Source organism: Natrix helvetica (assembly GCF_964273705.1).
Source record: "Natrix helvetica genome assembly, chromosome: 3".
NCBI lineage: Eukaryota > Metazoa > Chordata > Lepidosauria > Squamata > Natricidae > Natrix > Natrix helvetica.
In genome coordinates, this window is record NC_138549.1 from 238,450 (window position 1) to 264,752 (window position 26,303).

The window sequence follows — 26,303 nt, forward strand, 5'->3', positions numbered from 1 at the left end:
AAGACTTTGGGCTTATTTAGTCAAATTTTGGTTGTTGTTTTATTTGTGACACTTCCCAGCATATATTTTTTTCCCTCTTTCTCCTTTTAGTTAGTTTGATATAGTCTTTATTATCATAAAAGTTCTTAAAGTTGTGTTGAACCATACATCAACTATTTGGAAATGTGGGTCTATTGTGCAGGGCCCATAGTTTAAAAACTGATTCTGTCAACCCTACTTTAACATCCCATTGAAAATACATGTTCGCTTCCCATGTAGAAGCCTGTTTAGATCAACGCAGTGGGAAAATGGGCTGTTCCCTTTCTGACAACCAAAGCAATATTGTGGTGTGTTTTTTTAATAAAAAAAAAGTCCCATGGGCTGCAAAATGCCAAAGACACCGACAGAAGAGACTGATGGAAGGCCAGTTTTGGAAGCCCTGGGAAGCCATCTAGGATGTTCCTGACCAGCTGCTAGGAGATTCTGTCAAGGCTAAAGAAAACCAGGAGTGGCCCTGACACCGAAGCCGACACCTCTGCCGGTGGTCCTGTGCAAAGAGCCCCCAAGAGGGGATCAGAAAGTTGGCGGGAAAGAAGGGCTGTTTTTATCAGGATGTGAGCAGGACCATGGATGGCAGCGGGAGGAGAGCCCCCATTTATATGCACAGATCACAGAATCATTGAGTTGGAGGAGACCTAAGAGCTCACCAAGTGCAACTGCCTGCGTACTGCAGGACTCTGCTACAATTTTATGCTATAAAACTAAGAAATCAGCCTTTTTTAATGGAAACATTTATTTATTCAAAAATACATCTTCATGGTCTTAATAACACGGAAAAGGAACCAATGTACATTTCTTACATGCATAGAGTTTTTTTTTAAAAAAAATCCTGGGTCTGTAAAATTGCCCTGTTTTATAGTCACATTCATCTTCAACTTCAACTTAGAGCTGTTTCCCAGCCAAAAAAATATTCCATATTTCCACGATCAAGTTCTGATGTAAAGGCACAGATTAACCTCCTGTTTTCTATTAATTCTTATTCCTCCAGTTTTTCCAAATGTTTATTACGCCAATCATCCAAAGGAAAGATGTTATGCTTTTCCTGTTGGTTCCTGAGAATGTTTTTATTCACCTAAAAAGATTCCCCTGAAATCTTTCAAAACAAGCTGTTTCCACAGCCTTCAGTGTCCCATTCCCACCCCACCCAACCCCCCACCCCCAGGTCAACAGGCCCCATCTCGGGTGCATCATTTACACGTCGTTCTCCTGAAAGAGGATCTGAGCGTAGACGGTGGTGGACGCCACGCCTTTGGCCTCCTGGTGAGGCTTCAGCAGCTCCAGCTCAGCATAGGTCAGGTTCTCCTCTCTGCCCTTCAGCTGCAAAACAAAAGGGCCACCTGAATCCATCGTCCGAGGAGGGACCGGCTGCCCTTCAACTTGGCCCAGGGAGGCAAGAAGGAAACAAGGCCAGACCAGAAGTAAGAACATAAGCCCAAAATGCCCCCCGAACAGGCTTTCTCCAGCACAAGTGGAACCAGCTACTAAAACATTGAGGCAGGATGAAGAAGCGGGAAGTGCCGGGAACGGAAGGCTGGGGGGGGGGGAGGGAGAAGAGTTTTCCCCTTTGCTCCTGGGAGTCTCTCCTTGGCACAGGGGGGCACCGGTTGCCTCTATGGAAAAGAGGCCCTGAGTAGAAGAAACGGCCCCAGAAGGCACCCAGGCAACCTCTGAAGTCCAGCTCTGAGGCCTGGAGCCGATTGGCCAATTTAGCCCTTCACCTGGGGGGCATTTCTGCTTCCCATCAAATAAAGCTGGCCTTTAGTTATAATTCTCATTCAAATTCCAGCCGAACCATGATGAATTCTGAAATGGCACAGCAACACCCAGCTCATGTAAATTTTAGAGCTAAGATTTATGAAATTACATCGTCCAGGTGTATTATTATATTATCTGGAAATTGCATTGTTTTCTTGGGTAGATTATATCTTTATTCCTCCTTTATTCTATTAAGTTTGGATATGAAAAATAACCCTCGATTCCTCCAATACAGGTCACTGGGCAGCCCTGGCTGATGTGTTACTTTCATACATTTTTATGATGTTCCTATAGTAAACATAATTTAATAAAGCCAAAACACACTAAATAAATAATTGCATCTAGAAAAGCAATAAAAGCAAATAAAATTAGTACTTTCATAAGTGGAAAAGGTACTTCAATTACTGCTACAAGCAACGGCACACCATAAAATGTGTAGAATAATTTCCCTTATGCATATTTCCAGTATGTAATAATTTGATTGAAAATATGAAGAAACACACAGGAGGTTCAGAACCACTGTGCACATACAGTTCTCAACTACATATAATAACTGAACGGGATTTTCCAAAGTCCGCTTCCTAAGCAGAAATCTCAGGCTGGGCCCCATTCCGCTTCCTGGGTTACCACGGGCAAGTTCAAATAGCTTAAAAAAGAGCTACGCATATCAACTGTAAGGAAATCCTACATGCCTCCTGCATGCTCCCAAGCCCGCAACACTGAATGTCTCCAATTGCAGGGCATTCCGCCTATTCAGCTAAAACAAAATACTGGCCCAAGGTAATATTGCTGACAATTTAAGGCACTGGGGGAGTGAAGAATTTAAGAAGAAAAGTCTTAAAATAAGACAGCAATACAGTAAAAAGTAAACATTATGGACACCGCTGTCAAATAGCGCCATGATTGACAACCGATGATGCTGTAGCTGTTCTTGCTTCGACCCCTGGCATTACAAAGCACATCTGCAGCTGGAAAGACCCCATCTAGGGATGCAAAGAAGAACAGCTAAACTCATCTCAGCCCTTCCTCTTCCTCTCACTACACTTCGTACTAGCAACAACCACCAAGACCGTTTGGTATTTTGCACTAGTATTATTAATGAAAATCTGCATATTAAAGTATGGACATAAATGAAAAAGGAGAGACAGAAGGGAAGCTAAGAGGCACCATCGCTCCCCCAGGCGACCTTTGGGCTTCGGGCACTAGGAGCCGCTCCTTCCACTTCCAAGGCAGGTCAGCATCCGGAAGGGCATTTTTTAGGCAACTGGGTGAGGTCATGAAGGCCCGTAATCCACCAGATGGAGTTCTCACGAGGGCCTCTAAGGAAGTTCATGCTTCTTCCTGGAGGAACCATTGTGGGGCGAGAGTTCAACCCTTTCTTTCCACAATAGTCCCAAACATGATTTAATAGAATTGAAAGAGGTGGATCTCTTTCTTTCTTTTTCTTTCTTTCTTTCTTTCTTTCTTTCTTTCTTTCTTTCTTTCTTTCTTTCTTTCTCTCTTTTCTCTCTCTCTTTCTTCTCCCTTTATCTCTCTCTCTCTCTTCTTTCTCCCTTTATCTTGCTCTCTCCCTTTCTTTTTCTTTCTTTCTTTTTCTCCTTCTTTCCTTCCTTCCTTCCTTTCCATCCCACCTCTCTATAATTTCATTTTGGAGATGGCTTTCTTACCTTACATTCTGACAGAAAAATACATTTTGAAAGATCCTCAGTCCCCATTCTCTTAAACAATCAAATGATGACCTCAATTTTGTAATTTCCCAGTGTCTCTAATTGATAATAATGGAAAGTTGGGAGCTAGGCTGCTGCCTTTCTCCTGGAATTCAGGGAGAGAAATTGCAATTTTATATTATGCAAAACAAGACTATCCCAAAGAATTCTTAAGAATAAAAGTTCATCTATAAAGGAGTAACCTTCACTTGTATAATGAAGGGATGAAATGTCTTATGCCGATTCTCTCTCTGAGAGTCCCAAGGAGGTGTTCATTTGGGAACTGCCTCTGGAGCTCACAGGTGGGAGTCATTTTTCCGTCTCTCCTCTCGAGAGTTTGCTCCTGGAAAACTTAAATGCAACAATGGAAAGAAATGGGATCCTTCCTTTCCCATGACACGCGCAGTCCCTCTCCAGCTAGAAGAGCGATAGGACCCGGCCGGGAGACGAGGGAAGCTCCCCAAGATTTCCCAGGGGAAAGGGAGACAGAAGCTTCAGGGAACTTCTCAACACCACAAGGAGGGCCCAGGAGGGCCCCACAGCAGCAGAGAAGGGTCAGAGCCATGACCAGGGGCCACGTGTGTACAAGCAATTGCTTTCTGAATGCTTGGAGCAACACTGATCACAAAAAGTGGAGAACCTTGACATCGCCAAAATTATAGAAACCAAGAAAAACAATCTGTAAATAAGAAACCCCAACAGGATGCTATGAAAATGAAACTGATGTTGAGGCTGGTATACGAGAAAGCAATAAAGTGTGTACAGTACATGGCCTTAAACTCTTTAGATGAAAAATGGACAAACAAGGAGCAATTCAGTTCTGCAGGAGCTTCCGCGGACACCAAGAGTCAAAGAAAGGACGTCTAGTATGCAGACACACACCCCTCCCCCAACCATCCTGAGAGAAAAGAAAGAAGAAAGGGAAGGGAAGGGAAGGAAGGATAAGAGGGAACCAAATTCACACGTTAGATAAGCCACAGAAATTAAGGACAAATCTCTACAGTGCTACTCACCAAGGTGACCTTCCTTTGTGGTTTCAGAAGTTTAGGCTTTGAGAAGGCGTGGGATATTGGTGCTGTAAAAATAAGGACACATCATTTGCCTCTTGCTGCAATAGGGATACAGGTAAGAGTGAAATGCACAAATACGGACATCTGCCACTCATTCAGCCCCCCTGCAGCTGGCCAGAGTGCCCCTCCATGCGCCTTTTGCATTTCCCAAGATGCCTCTGGATCTCATGTGCTTCCTTGGCAGTCCAGAACCTCTTTTCTCCACCCGTGGCCGTGGCTTTGGTGTCTTCTCGGGAATGTAAACTCAGTTGGGCGAAATGGAAAGGCTTCATCCCAAACAGCTGCTGATCGTCCATTCAGGGCAATTTGGAAATCATATATAAATGAGGAATAAAAGTTCTGGGAGATGGAAAAGAGAACAGGGCAGCCCAGAAGAACGCAGCCCCTTACCTACAACGAGAGAATGAGGATACAATGTAAGGATTGGATCTCGGGAGACCATCCAGCCCAACCTCCTGCCAAGGCAGGATTCCTCTTTGCCAGCATGCATGGCAAATGGCCAAACGGTCAGCGCAGGAGGGAGCCTTCCTTTGGGAAACCCCAGTCAGTCCCTCAGGGTCAAAGTGCTCGTAACCTCGCAAATACCTTTGGCAGGAACGGCTGGGGGTGCCTCGGCCGCCTTCGCCCCTTTCCTCTGGGTGGGGGGCCCTGGAGACCCAGCTGCCTTGCTGGGACTCCCTGCCTCCTGCAAGCTGGAAGGTGAGAGAGAGAGAGGGAGGGAGGGAGGGAGAGGGGGGGGAGGGAGTGGTGTGTGCCAGGAGGACTGATGATGTTCGGGTTCTCTTCTATTTGCTGTCTTTACCAATTCATTTGATCTAATTAATTCATTTATTTATGCATTCAAGCAAATAAAATGGAGAGCGTATGTTTGCAAGGGGGAGAGTAATCAAAATCATTATAACTGGGATAACAAAAATATAGCCTGGAACAGGATAATTAGCACAAGAGTAATCTGCATTCACTCCAAGCCTCTGGAGCGTTTTCAGCCTTTCCCTCTCACACACGGGAGGTTAAGTCCTGCGAGGCATCCCCAGGCTCCACAGAGCTCCACAAGGAGCCTCCTCAGCCACCACACCTCACCTGAGGTGGCCCAAAGGATGGTTCCGCCTCACGAAACACGATAAAGGAAGGGAAACTGTGCCACGCCTACCGTTGGCACTTCGACCAGGGCAAATAGCAATAACCATGCTTAGCTATGAAGACTCACTCACTCTCCCACCTAGGTTTTTGTTTTTTAATGTTGTACACTGCCCGGAGTAACGGTATCTGAGTTCGGTGGCTATATAAATTTGTTTAATAACAAATAAATAAAAATATTTCAACAATGGGGACAATGAAGAGCCTGAGGAAATAGGTTAAACAGGGACACACAGGTGGCCCTTATTCCACAACAATGGATGGTTATTATTCCTCCTTCATGGATTTTATGGCATTGATTAAAAGGCACTCAAAATAATTTCCAAGACTTAAAATATATTTTTCTCAAGCTAGGAGGACAACTAAATGTCAATGACATTTTTGTAGGAAAATTAAAGGTGGTAGCTCTCAAAAACAAGCTCCTTTCCTACCTCTTCCGAGGAGATTTCACCAAGTTACGTTTCCCTGTGAAAAGAATACAGAAATAAGAAAAACTGAAATTAAGAAACATATTGCTGTGTGTAGTAATTTTCACTTGCATGTGATTTCTGGAGGACTGATGATCACTTTGTTTTCTTTGTTCGTTTAAAACACGGAAGGACAGCGTCTAAATTTTCTATGCAGAACTTAGGAAGCTCTGTTTATGCACAATTCGGTATATTACAAATAACTTATCAAATTTAGATACCACCCATCTCAGTATCTGAGCCACGCTGATGCAGTGGTTAGAGTGCAGTACTGCAGGCTACTTCTGCTGACTGCTGTCTGACTGCAATTTGGCAGTTCAAATCTCAGCCTTCTGAGATGGGTAAAATGAGGACCTAGATTGTTGGGGGCAATATGTTGACTCGGTAAACTGCTTATAGAGGGCTGTAAAAGCACTGTGAAGCGGTATATAAGTCTAAGTGCTATTGCTATTGCTAAGTGACTCCGGATGGTTTACAAAGGTCAGTTTGAAACAAGCAAAGTCAAAGATCTCTTGATCATTTAATATTAGATACAATATTTTGAGAGTAATCGAAGAGAAATTTACAGAACATTTAAAGATAGAAATTGAATAGACAAATAGACTAAAATGCAGAATTAGTAAATTCAGTGGCAATAAATTACAGATGAATTACAGAAATCTTTTATATTGACAATGGACTCACCGTTGGCTCGTTTCTTGTTGCTCAAGATCTGGCAGAGGATGACCAGAGTGAAGAGGAGGATACTCAGGATCCCTGCCGAGCACATCAGGACCGCATAGACAGAGAGGTCTGGAGGGGAAAGGCGAGTCAGCTGGGAGACCTCCTCCTCCACCCACTCCATCTCAAAAGGTGTGGAGGTTCAGTGGTGGATCACGTGTCTACTCCCAAGTGCACAGGGCTCTGCCACTCCAGGCGCACCCCAATTTCTGCTGCGGAGCCAATTGACCAACTTAATGGTTTGTATCTTTCCATACATGCATAATCTGTTAATATTTTACACTGCTGATTTTTAATGTGTCCTGATCTTTGATTGCAAAAAATGTTACTGTATTTGTCTGACTTCATCTGTTTGGTTTCTCTTGTTTTTCCCGTCTATTCCAGGGAAAAAAATAATTCTCTGACCCAAATGCTGCTGGTAAATCAGTGTATTAAACTGAAATCAGAATGAGGGAAGTAGCAATCTCTTGATATAAGCTGCAGTTTTTACGGTTTTGTAACTTATTGGAGGTGAAGATTCTTGTGTGCGTGTCTTTGTGTCTGTATTGTAGCTTTGATCTCTCTCTTCTCAAAGTCCACTTAGCTTAGTCCATTTAACTTTTTAAAAAAAATTCTCTTTATATTTAAACGTTTTAAACATGTATTCCCTTACCAATACCTTGTCTTTTTATTTTTAAACTTTTAAAAGTAAATGTGTTTCACTTTATCAGTTTACTGATTTTTTCCATTTTTTCTTTTCTCACAAAAATACTGGTTTTGCTTTTTAGACAAGCAGTTTTCATATCCATGTTATCTTTAATGGCCTTTTGGGATGTTAATGGCCAGAGAAGGCCAAGAGGAAAAGGATCTTTTCCAAACTGAGTGATACAACATCTGAATTTCCTGGAAGTAACCCATAATCTTCCTGATAAGAAGTTTTTGTTTTTAATTAATCAGAGGGCTAGGCTAAATATACAATTGCGGTAATTGAAACCAGCTAGAATAATGATTATAAATAATAAATCCCCAAATTTCATTACATCTGATACTATTTTTAAATATTGATTATTATGCTCCAACTAAGGGCAAACCAGAAGTTTTACATATGGTGGTGCTGAAAAGTTTCTTCTTCACACAAATGTAGCTATGGATCATTTTTTCAATAAATAAAAAAGTACAATATTTTAAACTAATTTGTTTAATTGGTTTCCCTTTACCAAGTTTTAGAAGGTGTGGAGAACAGATGTTTTATTTCATATTTATGCAGAAATATTGAAAATTCAAAAAGGTTCACAACTTTTAAAGAGCCCTATAGATATTATAGGGACACCACGGTGGCTCAATGGCTAAGACGCTGAGCTTGCCGATCAGAAAGGTCGGCAGTTCGGTGGTTTGAATCCCTAGCGCCTCATAACGGAGTGAGCTCCTGTTATTTGTCCCAGCTTCTGTCAACCTAGCAGTTTGAAAGCACATAAAAAATGCAAGTAGAAAAATAGGGACCACCTTTGGTGGGAAGGGAACAGCGTTCCCTGCACCTTCGGCATTTAGACATGCCGGCCACATGACCACGGAAATATCTTCAGACAGCGCTGGCTCTTCAGCTTTGAAATGGAGATGAGCACTGCCTCCTAAATTCGGGAACGACTAGCACATATGTGCGAGGGGAACCTTTACCTTTTACCTTTATAGATATTATACCCGCCTTTTGAGAATGAACTGTGAAATTATGACATGATTTTAATCAAGTTTTGAATCCTTTGCATGACCAATCAAATACTGTTCCAAGTAAACAATGAAATGTACTTCAAGCTTATTTACAGAAATTTGTTGACTGTAGTAACACTTTTCTCCATATATATAGGCACACTATAAAATCAATATAAAATAAAAAAAACTGGCGAAGAGAAAAGGACAGGGAAGCATGGTCCCCCTTGCTCAATTTCTTCACCTCTCAAACATTTACCTGTGATACATAAACACTATTTACACTCACGCTGGTAATGGGAGAGGCAAAAAACCGACAGGGGTCCAACTGGAAACGTAATGGCTAAAAGCATCCTTGTCAAAGACCTCCAGCCACACAAAGTGTTGCCCTTGTCCCACTAGCAATTCACACATTCAGCTAAATTTTGGGACAAGCATCTTGGTGTTTTAAATTAAAGCTGCACAAAACCAGGTTTTACTAGATCTGTGAAGAAAAACAAAAGAGGAAAATTATACTTAACCTTCAAAAAATGCCCAAGCATTGTGTTTTTCCTCATCCAAAAAACGGGATGGAAACACTGAAAAAGAAAGAAGGAAGTGATCACCTGCGCAAAATAGTTTTACATCTAAAAATAAATCTAATATCGACTTTCACTTAATTTGGAAACTCTTTAGAGATTATAATTCTACATATAAACGTCTGCCACATTTTAAGTCTGTTTCTCACGTAACACAAGGTTTTAAAACATTAGATTATTTTTGGCTGATTTTAAGGTTAAAGATAGACCTCTTCTCTTGCTAATCCCTCTTATTCTGACTGATAATTCAATTTGGCTGTTTTCGTCACTTTCTAGTTTGACTTGTATAAATAACCATTAATTCCAATTTAATGACACGTGTACAAACAATAGTGGGTGTTTTTTCTTCTTTTTCCAACATTTTGTAAATTCTCCTGCAATTTTATATTTTGTAAAGTTTTATTCTTTTTCTCTTTCCTTTGTCCCTTCTAATTCTTTTCTTTTTTCAATTTTTCAATTCTTTTACATTAAAAGGATGTCATAATAGAACCTGAAATGTTTCCAAAAATATTAAAGAGAATCCATATAGCATCATCAAAAAGAACAATTGAAAATAATCAAGGAGACTAATCAACTAATCAAGAAACTAATTAAGAAACTAATCAAGGAGGGAAGCAACCTAGTGCTAAGGATAAATTTTCTGACAAGTGAGAACAATTAAGGAGTGGAACAGCTTCCCTCCAGAATTTGTGGGTGCTCTGGAGGTTTTCAAGAAGGGACTGGACAGCCATTTGTCCAGAATGGTGTAGGGTCTCCTGCTTGAGCAGGGGGGTGGACTAGAAGACCTCCAAGGTCCCTTCCAACTCTATTGTTCTGTTTAAATCTGTTTAAAGGGGTATAAGGGATATGGAATAGATTTGATATAGGGGCAGGGTATTTTCATGAACACTGTTTGAAACTGATTTCAAGAACTGGAAAAATACATTCAGCATGCTACAAATTTTATCTCCTTTTAAAAATCCCAAACAATACTGCAGATCCTAAGTTGCTTATTCCTGTTGCTCATTAACTGAGTCCTGGGCAGGCCTGCAAAAGTGTGTGTGTGGGGGAATTCTCCCCCAGAAGTCTGCCAAATTCCTGAAAGATAAGATAGGCAGGTAAATGGGAACAACAACCCAAGGATACCAAGAAAGGACATCTGTGTTGTCATATACCATCCCCAGGGACAGCAGGGGTCATCCCTCAGCAAGAGAGAAAGAAAGTAATAATATGTCACACTAAAATCCGTGACATGAAATTGCATAGAGGTTACAGCTCTACCACATACAGTCATGGGCTTTTTTTTTTTTTTTTAAGAAAAATGACCCCTTTAGAGTAGAGTTGAAGCCGAGAACCCACCAGCGATGGGAGAGCTAGAGAAAGTCAGCTGGTGGCTGAACTGGGCTTAGGGAAGAGAGAGGAAGGTGACCACATATATCATTTCAGTTGTGAAGCATGTAATTTTCCTCCTCCCCGTTCTTATAATTGCTTCCACCATCCTGAAATTAATGGGGGAAAACATTAGTCATTTCTGAAAAAACAAACCCTGCATAGTTTTGCATTTTAAGTCCTCTTAAGTCACGTCTAGAGGAGTAAAAAGCAATGTCCACCTGATGCTTACTTGCCTGTCCTTCACTGAGGATCTTATGCGTTTGACCACAAGGGTCAGCTCATTCACACGGCTTCACACTACATAGTACCTCATGCGTTCCTATCAGACTTTGACAGACAACTAAGCAAAAGTGAAAAGACACAGAATTTTTATTGAAACACAACTATTAGGGAAGTTCAGATATGTATGCACCTATTTTTTTTTAATATTTGTGAGATTTCACAAATTCTCTAATTTTTATTTATTTTTTGGCCAGATGCGGGTTGTGGTAAGCACATATCCAACCTGTATGTATTTTTCTGGCTCACAATGAATATGAGTACATATATGAATGTATGAGTCTACAACTGCAATTCATTTTTTTCTCTCTCCATTTGTTGAAAGTATTGTTTGGGTGTATAGATAGTCAATCATTTTGCACAACAATCTGTTTGTTCTCCTTTCTGTTTGAAACTTCAGGAGAAAATAAAGGCTAACCATTCCAGTCAGCCAAGACAGGAAACACGGTTTGCGGCTTGGCAACCCAAAGAGACAATCCGTCCCTGGGACTCAGCACAGACAAAGTGGTCGCCTCACTCTTGTATAGTTTATCTTTATTGATTAGTCGGTTGACCAGATCTACTCTCACTTTGTAAATATGTGGGTGTCAACGCAGGCCCCAAAGGATTGGCCCTTCCACTGGGACTCTGCTACCACCACCTTGCCTGTTTCAAGGCCTCTGCAGAGAAAGCTCAAAGGCTGATTACACAATTTTTTGTTTCATAAAGAGGAAAACCACCATCACATAATGAGGGGGAAAAGATGAGGTAGATTCAGAAATGGCAGAATAGGAGCTCATGGCGCTTCTACTTCATGGACCACAGGGAAGCCTTTGGCTGTGGAAAAGAGGCGGCTAAAGTTTATGAGAGAACGCCCGAATGTCCTCCGGGGAGAACCTTTGTCACAAACAAGAACCTCCCAAAAGAGGCGTCTCTGGAGAACAGAAGAAAGGGGTTCAAAATAAAAATGGAAGAACAGAGAGAAGCATAAGGCCCACCCTTACTTTTTGTAAGATGGGAGGACATATACAAACCATAAACAAACAAACAAACAAACAAACAACAGTTTCCTTAGCAACCGTTTAACATCTGCAGGGAACCTGTAAGAATGGAAAGGATGCAAGTCAAAGTTTGAAGATGTAACAATGCGACCTATTCAGGGGACACAACTTCACTAGCTAAAAGTTAGGAACTCCTAGAAATGCTACTTGTGAAGGTAAAAAGTGAAAATGAAAGTCTAGTACAAGTAGTCCTCAACTTACAACAGTTTGTTTAGTGACTGTTCAGATTTACAACGGTACTGAAAAATGTACTTATGACTGTTTTTCATAGTTATGACCTTTGCAGCACACCACTGATCCTACTGGGATCAAAATTCAGATGCTTGGTAACTGGTTTGTCCTTGTGACCCAAGGAGGCTGCTGTGTCCCAAAGTTACGTGATCCCCTTTTGCGACCTTTTGACAAGCAAAAAAATGGAGAATTTGGATTCACTTAACAACCGTGTTACTAACTTATCAACGGCAGAATTTCACTTAACAACTGTGGCAAGAAAGGTCATAAAACGGGGCAAAACTCACTGAACACATGTCTCACTTAACCAAAGGAACACTGGGCTCAGTTGTGGTCGTAGGTCAAGGGCTACCAGTATATCAGGTGTTAAGAGGACAAACGGAAAAGTCGATCATGTTTGGTGAACTTACAGTTGACAATGAAGAAGTGGATGTGGAAGGTAAGTTTGTTTTCTTGGGCTCAAGAATAGATAAAGATGGACAGTTTTGTGGAGAAGTAAAGAGGACACGGAACCTAGGGAGAAAGACAAGGACACATTGAGATAAGAAGATCACGGAAGATGGCCGAGACTTTGCGGAATAGCATAGCATGGCATAGCATGGCATAGCATGGCATAGAATAGAATAGCATAGCATGGCATGGCATGGCATGGCATGGCATGGCATAGCATGGCATGGCATAGCATAGCATAGAATTCTTTATTGGCCAAGTGTGATTGGGCACAAAAGGAATTTGTCTTTAGTGCAGATGCTCTCAGTGTACATAGAAAGACAAGATACAAGATGCAGCCTTCCATACCGACCATTCAGCAGCCCACTGATCTCTCCCGCATAAAACCTAGCCGTCTTCCAACAGCTGACAAAGAGTCCAAGGGAACAACGCTAAGCTCCCTTTCAATTTCCAGCAATTTTTATTAGCCCCCTCCCTCATCACAATAAATAAATAAATAAATAAATAATGAATCCTCCACACGGTCTTTGGTCTACAAATCTTAGGCCTCAGGGAGTTTCTTTTTGAGGCTTCCAAATTCCAGTGTTATACAAAGAGAGCAAATACTGACAACAGCTGTTATCAGTGACAATGGATTTGGATTGGATTTATTGGATTTATATGCCGCCCTTCTCCCAAGGACTCAGGGCGGCGTACAGCATTAAAAAACACATAGTACAAAAGTTAAAAGGAAATTAGAAACAGTCCAAAAAACAAACCCAATTTATATAACACTCACATTTTAAAAATTAAATAAAATTAACAGGCCAGGCCGGCTTGCTGGAAAAGCCAACTTTTTAGGGCGCGTCGGAAGGACCGGAGGTCAGGGATTATGCGAAGCTCCGGGAGCAGCTCATTCCAGAGGGAAGGCGCTCCCACAGAGAAGGCTCTCCCCCTGGGGGTCACCAGCCGACACTGTCTGGCCGACGGCACCCTGAGGAGGCCAACTCTGTGGGATCGTACTGGACGGTGGGAGGCTATTGGTGGCAGTAGGTGGTCTCGCAGGTACCCTGGGCCTAAGCCATGGAGCACTTTAAAGGTCATAATTAGTACCTTGAATCGCACCCGGAAGACAACCGGTAACCAGTGCAGGCCGCCTAAAAGGGGTGTAACATGGGAGCACCTAGGTACCCCCATGATAACCCGAGCAGCCGCATTCTGGACCAGCTGAAGCCTCCGGGTGCTCTTCAAGGGCAGCCCCATGTAGAGAGCATTGCAGTAGTCCAGGCGAGAAACGACGAGGGCATGAGTGACTGTGCACAGAGCATCCCGATCCAGGAAGGGGCGCAACTGACGTACCAGGCGAACCTGGTAAAAGCCCCCCCTGGTCACGGCCGTCAGATGTTCTTCTAAATTAAGCCGCGTATCCAGGACGACTCCCAGATTGCGAGCCTTCTCTGAGGGGGCTAAAATTTCTCCCCCTATCATCAAAGATGGAACAAGATGTACAAATCGGGATGATGGAAACCACAGCCACTCAGTCTTGGAGGGATTGAGCCTGAGCCTGTTCCTCCCCATCCAGATCCGCACAGCCTCCAGGCATCGGGACATCACATCGAGGGCATCATTTGGGTGGTTTGGGGTAGAGATGAAAAGTTGGGTATCAGCATATTGATGAAACCGTACCACAAAATCACGGATGATCTTGCCCAGCGGTTTCATATATATGTTGAACAGTAGGGGTGAGAGAACCGACCCCTGGGGCACCCCACAAGTGATGCACCTGGGGGTCGATCTCTGCCCTCCAGTCAACACAAACTGCGACCGATCCGATAGGTAGGAGGAGAACCACCGTAAAACGGTGCCCCCCACTCCCAACCCCCCGAGTCGTCGCAGTAGGATACCATGGTCGATGGTAGCGAAAGCCACCGAGAGGTCTAATAGGACCAGGACAGAGGAACAGCCCCTGTCCCGGGCCTGCCAGAGATCATCGACCAACGCGACCAGTGCCGTCTCCGTGCTGTACCCGGCCTGAAACCCGACTGAAACGGATCCAGGTAGACAGCTTCATCCAGGTACTGGGGAAGCTGACGTGCTACCACACTCTCGACAACCTTCGCTACAAAGCGAAGGTTGGAGACCAGACGATAGTTGGCTAAAGAAGCTGGGTCCAGGGAAGGCTTCTTGAGGAGGGGCCTCACCACCTCCTCCTTCAAGGCGGTGGGAAAGAACCCCTCTCTCAATGAAGCGTTGGTAATCGCCTGGAGCCAGCCTCATGTCACCTCCCGGGAAGCCGAAACTAACCACGAGGGACATGGGTCCAGCACACAAGTGGCAGCACTGAGTCTCCCCATAATCCTGACCGTGCCCTCGGGGGTCACAGGGTCAAACTCATCCCAGATTGTCTCCTCAAGATTCATCCCCGTCGGCTCACCCGAATCTACCCAGTCAGAGTCCAAGCCTGTCCGGATCTGAGCAATTTTATTCTGCAGATACTGCAATAATGACAATGGCAGTTTATATGCCATGAACCTATCCTGTGCGTGTGTGTCCCTCCCCCCCCCATCCCTCTTTCCTAAGCCATGAAGCTCCTGGCACAGTCCTTTTCCTTCCTGGGGAAGGGCTTGGTGCTCTTTTGATTCCTTACGGGGCTACATGGCAATTTTATCATTGCACATTTGAGCTTTATAACATCTAGCCTCTCTTTTGGCAATCATCTACAGAGCTACCCAGTTAAATTGAGGTAAGTTATTTGCTGTTTATTTTTCCTGAGAGAAAGGCCAAGGGAATTGCTCTCTTTTATGCTTGATAAGCCTGATTCTACTGCTCCTGATTAGGTTTAGAAGCTGAGCAAGGTGGGTGCTGAGCCAGGAAGCCCCTGGGGAAACTAAGGCCTTCAGAAGGTCTGTGGAGATTCTCCTCCGTCATCCAGGTCATGACCGTCCCAAAGGTGCTTTTTCAAGCGGCAACTAGACTTTCTTTGCTTTTCCTTGAAGACATTAAGTTTCTCATCGAGAAGTCAGCCGTCTTCAAAGAAAAAAGCAGAAAGTCCAGTTGCCTCTTGAAAAAGCCCCTTTGGGTTCCCCCTGCAGACTAGACCGGTCTGGGAGTAAAAAGAGAAAAAGAATGGCAAACTCAGCGGAAAACCTGAGAGAAAATACGACTTGGCTCCGTTTCCAGATGCAAATTCCTAGCACCTACACAGACCACATGTGCAAGTCTCGAGCGTGGCTAAAGGAGGTGGAAGATGTTTTCCCTTCTGTGGAAGAAGGACGCTGGCCAAGCGCTCCCTTCCGGCCTCCCCACTGAAGTGAGATTCACGGCCCTGCGAGACGAGGCTGCCTGTTCATTTCTAAGAGGCTGCCGGGGGGGGCGGGGAGGAGACCATCCAGGCATTTTTCCTTCGGTTGTCCCAGAGCCAAGCAAGGCTGGAGCTCCCAGCAGACGTTCCCACTTCCAGCCGCTGCTGCAGCTGCACAGGTCTCCCGGGTCCAATTCTGCCTGGCAAGCAAGGCTGGGCTGCTCCCTCCCTGGGTGGGTGGGCTGGGTGGGTGGGTGGGCTCATCTTCTTGCTTGGGAGAAGGTGTGACCTTTCCGTGGCATTCTCAGAAGGAGCCGCCCCTACGTGACGTGGCCAGAGGTTGGCCTGGGGTCTCTTTCCGCCAGAGCAGCCCGAATTATGGAGTGTGGTCAGCTCAGATTGTGAGGACAGAGCAGCTTCTTCTCTAGAAGAGCTGAGAATAGAAGATCCATCTTCCACATCTGATCTGCCACTGAAGGAGACCCCTCCCCTCATCTTTCAGACCCACAAGGGCAGCATTTGGGTCACCATGTGATCTGCTCATGCCGCCCTTATTTCTGATGCCCCTGGACTCCTGAGGCCAGACTCGGAGAGGGGAACCCGGCTCTGGGGCCACACGCCCCTCCCCAGCTAATAGGCCCCCCACCCCCACCCCTGTCCTTGCATGGAGGACCTGGGTTGCCTGAGCCAGTCTGGGCAGAGGAGGGGTGCTGACATCTGCAATTCTGCCAGGGAGCCAGATTTTCTGCTGGTCTTTAAAATGCTTTGCTGTGGGAAAAGGAGATTTCACGTGGCCGGGACTGGCTGGCTGGCTGGCTGGCTGCGCTGCCTATTTTTACAAGTAGCCACGAGGGACACACCCACATTGAGCTTGCATTGCTGGTGTTGTAGAGGCTGCTGAGAAGTTCAGGTATGGATTGAAAAGGCAGAAAGTGTCGTCCTGTGGCTCTCCTTAGGATTTCTTCTCCACATGCAGGTTCTCTCTCTTCTTTCTTTCTTTCTTTCTTTCTTTCTTTCTTTCTTTCTTTCTTTCTTTCTTTCTTTCTTTCTTTCTTTCTTTCTTTCCCTTCCTTCCCTTCCCTTCCTTCTGTAATAGGAAGCAATTTCGTTTTTATTTGTGATCACACCGCTAAACCAGAAATCAAGTTTCAAAAAATCAATGTATCCCTTCCTGGGCTTTTTGTGCTTTTTTTAAAAAAAGTATTCCTTACTGGTGCTTTTGCAATCATCTCCTCTAAAAAAGAAAGAAAGAAAGAAAAACTTGGTAGATTGATAGCAATGAGCTGCTCACTACCAGACACTTTTGTAGCCCTGGGATGAAAAACTAGGAAATCAGGGTTTGTTCTGAGTTCCCATGATTTCTCATAGCCAGAACACCCAAAACATTTTGTTTTCTTCCACACAGAAGAGGAAGCCTCCTATGTGTTCTGGGTTCTTTTTCTCCTAATGCAGATGTTTTACCCCTAGCGTAAAACAAAACACATGTTCCATTTAATGCGCGTTCCTATTGCAACAACAACCCAGTTGCTCTGTTATTTGTTCTGTCATTATGACGTTTGTGGTTCTACATTTCACTCATGCCAAGACCCCCCCCCTGTTAGATATTAACATATATCGGGATAAGTCTTCCCTCTGGTCCGCTCCTACAGCGGGAAACAGGTATTCCTCTGATTGGTCGAGGGGCGTGCCCACTCCCTATAAAAGGGGAACCCTCCGACCTCAGAGTAAGCTGGATCACTATTACTACTAATAAAGAGCTGTTAAGTCACTTCGTGTCCGCAGTCTGTCTCTCGTTGCCCAGATCTAACATTGGCAACGAAGGTGGGATTGAGAGACAGATAGGACGAAGAACGCTACCTCCAGAATCTCCGGATTTGATCCAGCCCAGGAATTCAGCAGAAATTCCGACAGCCATCTCAGATCACCGCAGCGCGGCAAATTCAAACAGAGAAGATGGCGATGCATGCTCCCCCCGCTCCTTTCGACCCAGAAAACGACGAATGGGAAGCCTTCATGATTCGTTTCGAGTGTTTCCTCGAAGCAAACGAATACACGGGGATCACCGATGCGAGGAAGAAAAACATCTTCCTCGGCTACTGCGGAAAAGAAGTCTTCAATACGGCCAGAGACCTCACCGCGCCTACTCCAATACAAGCAGTATCGTGGACAACGTTGCAACAGACTCTGCAAACCCATTACGCGCCAAAACCTTCCCGCCATGTCTGCCGCAAGGAATTCAACATGAGGACTCAGAAGGCGGGAGAATCCGTTAATCAATATGTTGCAGCCCTACGAAAAGCAGCAGCTCACTGCGAATACAGGGATCTGGAAGAACACATCTTAGAGCGGCTCATCTGTGGGATAAGAGACATTTCGTTGCAAAAGAAGCTGTTGGCAAACCCGAGTTTAACCCTACAGACAGCGTTAAACGAAGCAAGAGCGTCAGAATCAGCGGAGAAATCATCGGTGACCATACAACGAGGGGCCAGCGTAAACCAGCCAGCACCGAGGCAAACCAGAGTTCACTACGAGGACACAAGCCCCGACTACGAGAATCCCGAGTTCGAGGACAGTCACCTAATGCAGAGCAGTCACGTGAGGCCTGGGGGGAGACCCGGATCCCGTTTGCCGCCCTGCGCAAGCTGCGGAGGGAATCACCCCAGGTCTACTTGTAGGTTCAGGAACGTTGTTTGTTCGCATTGCAACAAACTTGGGCACATCGCACGAGTGTGCCGGAGCGGAGTCCCTGCCTCACGGCAGCCACCCATGTACCGCCAACAGAAGCCCAACCCAGGGGCTTGGCGAAATCAAAAAGGGTGCCCAGAGAGAAATCCACAAGTGTTTACCCAGAGAGAAAATTTCCAAAGAGCTGAACGAGCGTATTCCCAGAGAGACTACTCACAAGGAAGTGAGCGAGCGTATCCCCAGAGAGAATACACACAGAGAGCTGAAAGAGCGTTCTATCAAGACGCTCAACAAGAGTATTTTCAGGATGTTGACGATGAGATAGAGTTGACCCAGAGAGAGGAGTTGCGAACGTATCTCACCACGATACATCAGGTCCGCCCTAAGCGGCCCAAAAGGCTGAAAGTCACAGTCCTCTTGGAGGGCTCACCCTGCGAGCTAGAAGTTGACACAGGATCAACCCTGACGATCATTTCATGGGCATCCATGAAACAGGCTATCCCTAGCCTCAGAAAGAGCCAACTGCGTGCTCCAGACGTCCTGCTACGAGACTACCAGGGGAACCAAGTCCCCATCGTAGGCCAAGGCACATTCCGCATCCGTTTCAAGGACATCGAAGCCCAGCTGCCCGTGACCATCGCCAGCGCGCCATTGCAGAACCTTCTGGGGCTTGATTGGTTTGAAGCCCTGGGATTAGAAGTCACCGGAATCAACGCCGTGAGAAACAGCAGCGCTGAAAAGATTTTTAAGGAGTTCGAGGATGTGTTCAGCCCCGGTCTTGGTAAGTATGTGGGCAAACCAATATCATTTAATTTAGACCCAAATGTGGCGCCAATCCGACTTAAACCGAGACGAGTGCCTTTTGCACTCCGCCCAAAAATAGATAAGGAGATAGATAAGTTAGTGGAACAAGGGATCCTTGAGCCGGTAGATCACGCGCGCTGGGAAACACCTATCGTGACCCCAGTCAAACCAGACGGATCAGTCCGCGTCTGCGCGGACTATAAGTGCACAATTAATGTCGCGCTACAACAGAGCGCATATCCTGTGCCTGTAGTACAGCACTTATTGCACTCGTTGGGGCCAGGAAAGATATTTGCAAAGTTAGGCATGGCACAAGCTTACCAGCAACTGCCAGTGGATAGCGCCACAGCGGAGGCCCAAACTATAGTGACGCATAGAGGAGCATTCAAATGCAACCGGCTACAATTTGGCGTAAGCATTGCCCCAGGATTGTTCCAGAGCGTCATGGAACGGCTTTTGCAAGGGATACCAGGAGTCGTCCCCTATTTTGACGACATCTTGGTGTCCGCTGCAAATGAGGAGCAATTAAACAAAAGAGTCAGATCTGTTTTGGCCAGAATCAGAGAAAAGGGTCTCCGCCTTAAAAAAGAAAAATGCCAAATTAACGTGCCTAGTGTAGAATTCCTGGGTTATAGAATCGATGGTCAGGGAATACACCCCACTTCAAAGAAAATTAAGGCGATCCAGGACGCCCCCACACCACGGAATCAGACCGAGTTGCAGGCCTTCCTCGGATTACTTAACTTCTACAGCGTTTTTCTGAGACAGAAGGCGACCGTTGCTGAGCCTCTACACCGTCTACTCCAGAGGAACGCACCATGGAAATGGGGACGAGCCGAAGCTGCAGCTTTCGCCGGGGTAAAGCGCCTGCTCACCGCTGACTCACTACTTGTTCAATACAGTCAGACTCTACCGCTAGTATTGACCTGCGACGCATCGCCTTTCGGAGTTGGAGCAGTCCTCAGCCACAGGATGCCCGACGGAAAAGAAGCACCCATTGCTTTCTACTCCAGAACTCTTTCATCGGCCGAAAGGAACTACAGCCAAATGGACAGAGAAGCGCTGGCTGCCGTAGCGGGTGTAAAACGTTTCCATGAATACCTCTACGGCCGCGATTTTGAACTGATCACAGATCACAAACCGCTGTTGGGACTTTTGGCGGGAAACCGCCCCACTCCGGTCTCCCTTTCTCCACGCATGACCAGGTGGACTGTTTTCCTGGCTGCGTACTCCTACAAGTTAATTCATCGACCGGGCTCCACTCTAGGACACGCAGACGCGCTCAGCCGTTGCCCATTACCAGACATATTGCCAGACCCCACTCCAGAAGTACCGGTATTGCTCATTGACTGTTTGGATTCGGGACCGGTTTCTTCCTACGATGTTGCAAGGTTCTCCTCTAAAGACAGCTTAATAAAGCAAGTGCAAACTTGGGTATGGAGGGGGTGGCCGAAGGGAAATGTGGACCCGGAATTCAAAATGTTTTGGTCGAAACGGGACGAACTCTCAGTATTACAGGGATGTTTGTTGTGGAGGGATCGAGTTGTTATTCCTTATGCTCTACGAAAAAATGTATTAGATGCTTTGCATATGGGTCACCCGGGGATCGTGAGAATGAAAGCGTTAGCGAGAAGTTACGTGTGGTGGCCAAACATGGACAAAGAAATAGAGGAGTGGGTGGCCACTTGCGACCCATGTCAGGAGTCGAGACCAGCACCCCCGGAAGCGCCCGCCACAGAATGGGAGAAACCCAAGGCACCCTGGTCACGTATACACATTGATTTTGCAGGGCCATTCCAGGGTCAAACCTTCCTCATAGTTGTAGATGCTTATTCTAAATGGCTAGATGTAGTCTTAATGACGTCAACCACGGCAGAGGCAGTCATAAAGGTTCTTCGGCGGCTCTTCGCCACCCATGGTCTACCAGATCTTTTAGTATCCGATAACGGGCCCCAATTCACGGCCATGCAGTTTGAAACATTTTTAGCGGGTTTGGGAATCAGGCATGCCCTCATCGCGCCATTCCATCCAGCATCCAATGGTCAGGCAGAGAGAATGGTGCGATTCGCAAAAGAGGCCCTCGCTAGGATGGGTCCAGGTGATTGGCAAACACGCATTGACCATTACCTCCTCATTCAACACATTACCCCGAGCGCAACGACGGGTAGGAGCCCCGCTGAACTACTCATGGGTCGCCGCCTACGGTCTCACCTGGACCGGCTCCACCCGAATTACTCTGCCACGGCTCCCCCAGACTCTACAAGTAAGGTCCGGTCTTTCAGAGTAGGGGACTCAGTATATGCTCACAACTACACAGGGGGGACATTGTGGATGCCAGCAAGGGTCATTGGCATCACGGGTCCTCGATCGTATTTGCTGGAGCTAGAAGATGGGCGAAATTGGAAAAGGCACATCGATCAACTTCGAGGTCGCCTTACACACTCCAACATCAGGGATGAAGGCGAAAGTTTCCTGTCTACAGAGAGCCAACCACAGGAAAACTCCATCGCAGGGAACAACGACACCGGCGAGCTAAGCGTAGAACAGGACAACACGCACGCAGCTGAAGAACCCCCAGTCAACGCAGCCGAACTAGCTCCTGAATGCCCAAGCAACGAAAGCGAGAGACCTCCAGAACGGAAAAAAGGAAATGCACCCGATCCTGCAACTACTTCGAACCAACATGCACCCGATCCTGCAAACACTTCAACCCAACCTGAACTACGACGTTCCGCCCGAGCAAGACAAACACCCACCTACCTAAAGGACTATGTCACCTACCGTAACGTCCCATCTAGGAGGGGAGGGGTGTTAGATATTAACATATATCGGGATAAGTCTTCCCTCTGGTCCGCTCCTACAGCGGGAAACAGGTATTCCTCTGATTGGTCGAGGGGCGTGCCCACTCCCTATAAAAGGGGAACCCTCCGACCTCAGAGTAAGCTGGATCACTATTACTACTAATAAAGAGCTGTTAAGTCACTTCGTGTCCGCAGTCTGTCTCTCGTTGCCCAGATCTAACACCCCCCTCCTTTCATCCAGCCTGCCAGAAGAGGGATGCCCACAATTCCAACCAATAGTAAAATTAAAAGCTCTCTGCCCAAAGTACAGTATTATGCCTCAAATATTAACTTCTCCCCTAAACCAAGCCTTTGATTGGTAACATCCTGCTTGTCCAAAGAATGTTTGCATGGACACACACACACACACAAACCTCCTGTTATGCAAAGGCGTAGGAACAGATTATGGATTTTATGAATTTATGGAAGTTGCTTTTATGTAAATATACAGGAAGATGAGGATCTTGGCATATGTACATTTGTGGCAAATAAAGACATAAATATGGTTGAAAGATATCATGGGAAGGGGCTTTTCCCCTTGACAAAGAGATTCATTCATTCATTCATTCACTCCAGGTATCTCAAGGCCCAAGTCAACCCACCGTTACTAATAAAGAGATCCTACAAAAGGTAAGGTTTTACCTTCTTTGGCTTTTTTGGTTTTTAAATAATGGATGGTAACCGTCTTCCGCCAATGGGGTCAAAACCTAGGCCTTCCGGACTAATGCTTTACTCTTCCCTGAGGTGGTAGTACAGCTAGGCAACCATCCTACGTAGGCCGCAAAGCAAGACCTCCTGTGTTATTTCCTCACCTTGGACTTCGGTCGAGGCACTTCCGTTGGACCAGGAAGTCCACTTGTTCCTTTGCTTGCCGATCTCTTGCACTTTGCAAATATAGTGTCCTTGTTCGACTTGCTGGATGTTCAGGATCAAAAATGAGTACATCGTCCTGTGTTTCTCCTCAAGGAGCCGAAGCCTTCGCTTGTAGAAGCGGCTTGTGTAATTTCCATAGTACTGGACGACCCCAAATTTGGTCATTTTGATCATCAGGTATTCCTGGGCAGAGGGGAGAGCAAAAACCCACCGGACAGCCAAAAGGTTTTCCCTTCGCCTTTTCTGGGAAACATGGCAGAATAAAGTAACATTATCTCCAATGAGATGCTGTGTCCTGGGTCCCGGAGAGACGGTCACGTTCAGAGCTTCACAAACATCTACAGAGCCAAAAACAAACAGGTGCATCTCAGCAGTGCAACACCGTATGACCCCTTTTTTAGGTCTTAACCCCTGCGTGACAAAAGTGTAGCCCTCTTTTTTAAGAACATGAGTTTTTAAATAAATAATACGGGTTATCGGAGAAAAACGGACTCAGTTTATTTATTTATTTATTTATTTTTTTGCTTATTACAGACATGTTTATTCCCAAACCTTTGTATTTTCCCCCTAAGGTATCACGTTGAACCTTCTTGGACTTTTAAAAATTATTCCACTGCATTTATGCCTAGGTAATTTTACTCTCCAGTGGGGGTGTCCAACCTTGACGACTTTAAGACAGGTGGGCTTCAACTCCCCAAGTCATTCACCTGTTGGCAACTTAGGATTCTGCGCTCCTTTAAGCTCTTTTAAGCACTACTCAAGGATGGCCACAGGAAGGCATTTGACATTTGGATAAAAGCAATATATAGATGATAACAATGGCTTGGTCTAGTTGGGTGTAGTTAAGGTGCTGACCTAGAAAGCAGGGCGCCGTGAGTTCTAGTTCTAGTCTTGCCTTAGGCACGAATGTCATCAAGGCCACTTTGGGCCAGGATTATTAGATACGTTTGCCACCTTAAGTTACTTACAAAGTAATAAAGGTGGGGTACAAACCAAGTGAACAAACCAATAGTTATGGATAACTATTGCCAGGCCTAAGCAGTTTCAGAATGGTCACAGCAGGCACACTGGATACGCAAACGGGCCCATTAACTGGCAGCTGCAGGCAGAGAAGCCAAAAGCCTGGCTAGGAACATCAGCCCCCACCCACCCACCCCAGCATGGAGGAGACCTGACACAAAAGGCCAGAACTGCCACCCTTGCAGACTCTGCACCTGCGCCAGCCCCCACCCCCACCCCACCCCACCCCACCCCAGTGCTTGATGCTCCTGAAAGCCGCCCAGCAGCTCCAAGTCAACCAGTCAAGTGGCAACCCCCATCACCCCCGTCTAGAGCTCAGGGTAGCTAAACAATTAACTAGTTCCAATTTTCCATTCTGGGCAAAATCCTGGCTACCTCATAGACCCCCATTAATCAGCAGGCTCCCATGGGCCAGAATTGCAGAATTCAGAGGAAACGGGGGCTCCTTTCCTGTCTTTTTCTTTCTTCAGCAGGCAGAGCAACTGAAGCCACCAACCGTGGGAGGCCTCCAGGGATGCAGAGCAGATCCCCCTGGCCCCCAAAGCCCAGTCCAGATCTAGAGCTGCCCCCCACCCCCCCAAACCACCAGCCTTCCTCTTGCGCCCGTGTTATCCCTCTTCTGTCCCCCTTCCCTCCCCCTGACGTCCAAGCCCAGAAGGAGGCTCTGCTGGCCTCAGAAGAAAACCCCCTTCTGCCCCAGAGACCCTCCACCTGTTTTCCAGGCCTCCCCTCCCTCTCCTTGCCTTGGTTTCCCATTAAAAGAAGGGGAGGTCTGGATCTAGAAAGGGGAGGAGGGGGCACAACCCCCCCTCCCCTCCTGTCTCCTGAGTGCAGGAGGCTGACTTTAACAGCCCAGCATCTTCGCCCCCAACCGCCCGCAGGGCCTTGGCTTCCTTGGCTTTGGAAAGTTCTGTGGCTTCCTGGCCGGCAGCGTCCCCGGGCCCTTGGCAGGCAGCGCTCGGGAGCCCGCGGGGTCCTTTTCCGTGGCGCCCCGGAGCTTTTCCCTAGAGGACCATTCAGCACCGGTGCTTGAAGGCGCCGCTTTCCCATTTGGAGGCTGCGAGCGACGTTCCCCGGACGTCTCCCAAGCCTTCGCCTCAAGAGCCGCCTCCCGGAGGGGCTCTTCCCGGGCAATCGCTCTACGCTCCAGGCTCAGCCGCGCCGCCCTTCTCCTCCGGAGGGCCCGGGGGGGTCTTTGGGGCCCCGGCAGAAGAGGCTCTTCTTCCCCAAAGCGCCTCCGGGGCGGCGGGCGGGCCGGGGCTGAGGCCAGCGCTGCTCCCCGAGGAAGAGCTCCGAGAGCCGGACCCCTGGCCCTCTCCGCCGGGGCGCTGCTGGGGGCCAGGACGGTCGCGGGGCTCCAGCCGCCCTCCGCTCCGCTCCCGCTTACCTGCCCAGGGCGCGCCGGCCAGCAGCACCAGCAGCGCCAGCAGCGGCATCGCCGACGGGCGGGCGGCTGCCAGGTTCCCGACCGTCTCTCGCCACGAAGCGGCCTCCCTGCCCGGCCGCGCCACCCCCGACAGCCTCGCCGGAAGACCCCCGCTGGCCCGGCTGCGCCCACAGCCGCCGCAGCGCTCCAGCCGCCGCGCTCTCGAGGAAGGCGGGCCGGGCGGCTGCGGAGGCCGGGCGGAGGGAGGGCAAAGCCGGCAGACGCCGCCTTCCGAGCCTCCCCCGCGCCGGCCGGCCTGCGGCATCCCGTGTCCCGCTACACAAGCCGAGCGAGGCTCCGCGAAGGGCAGCGGAAGGTGGCAGCGGCGGCCGCCGGCTGTCCTGGCGGGGCAAGGCGGGGCTCGGGGGCTCTTTTCAGCAGGCGGATTGGCTGGCCGGGACCAGGGATGCGCCGCTCCCTCCCACGCCGGGGATGCGGGCGGCCGCTTCCAGGGGCGGCTCTGGCGGCCAGGTTGAGCCCCTCCGCTCGGGGGGAAGGGGGGATGGCAAAGCTCTGCCCTCCCGCTGCGCCTGCCCTGATTTTGGCCCCGTGGGGACTCGACTGCCGAAGCGCCGTCACCTCTGGGCGCCTCTGCCCTCTTTGGCTGACCCCCTGGGGGTTTCTGAGAGGGGAAGGCCGCCCGCCCTCTGAGGTCCCCCGGAAAGCCTTCTGGGTGGGAAGGAGGCCCAGGTGGGGCTCCAGGGGCCTTGGACAAGAGAGAAGCAGCCAAGGGGCGCTTTCATGCCCAGGCCATTGTCGAAGCCTGGCCGAGCAGGTCCAGGAGAGGCTGCCTGTGTGCCTGGAGGCAGCCTGGCTGGGCTGAATGCAGAAAGCTCCCCTGTTGCTCTG

The 26,303-nt window shown here is 47.4% G+C and overlaps 1 protein-coding gene across 3 annotated transcripts; it reads right to left on the reverse strand.

Moving 5' to 3' along the window:
- Positions 1-1,176: 1,176 nt before the first annotated feature.
- VSTM4 (V-set and transmembrane domain containing 4) lies at positions 1,177-25,717 on the reverse strand. 3 transcript variants are annotated; one of them, XM_081945998.1, is made up of 8 exons: positions 25,416-25,709; positions 22,948-23,346; positions 9,099-9,155; positions 6,859-6,966; positions 6,139-6,172; positions 5,156-5,262; positions 4,514-4,575; positions 1,177-1,356 (listed from the first exon to the last, which is right to left on the reverse strand). In XM_081945998.1, exons 1-8 carry the CDS (start codon positions 25,462-25,464, stop codon positions 1,231-1,233), a joined length of 942 nt encoding a protein of 313 aa, XP_081802124.1. In that variant the 5' UTR covers positions 25,465-25,709; the 3' UTR covers positions 1,177-1,230. The 3 variants fall into 3 exon arrangements, 2 of the variants coding, with proteins under 2 accessions (XP_081802124.1, XP_081802125.1); XR_014174815.1 differs by having other exon boundaries at positions 1,269-1,356; positions 4,514-4,960; positions 25,416-25,717; XM_081945999.1 differs by lacking the exons at positions 1,177-1,356; positions 4,514-4,575; positions 5,156-5,262; ... (1 more) ...; positions 6,859-6,966; positions 9,099-9,155 and adding an exon at positions 16,505-16,893 and having other exon boundaries at positions 25,416-25,717.
- Between the last annotated feature and the right edge of the window lie 586 nt (positions 25,718-26,303).

Coding starts and splice junctions, on each gene's coding strand:
- VSTM4 (XM_081945998.1), bottom strand. CDS start 25,464: ATGCCGCTGCTGGCGCTGCTGGTGCTGCTGGCCGGCGCGCCCTGGGCA. Junction 5,263..6,138: donor GTGAAATCTCCTCGGAAGAG/GTAGGAAAGGAG, acceptor CTCACCTTCCAG/CTTGCAGGAGGCAGGGAGTC. Junction 4,576..5,155: donor CCCAGCCGTTCCTGCCAAAG/GTATTTGCGAGG, acceptor TTATTTTTACAG/CACCAATATCCCACGCCTTC.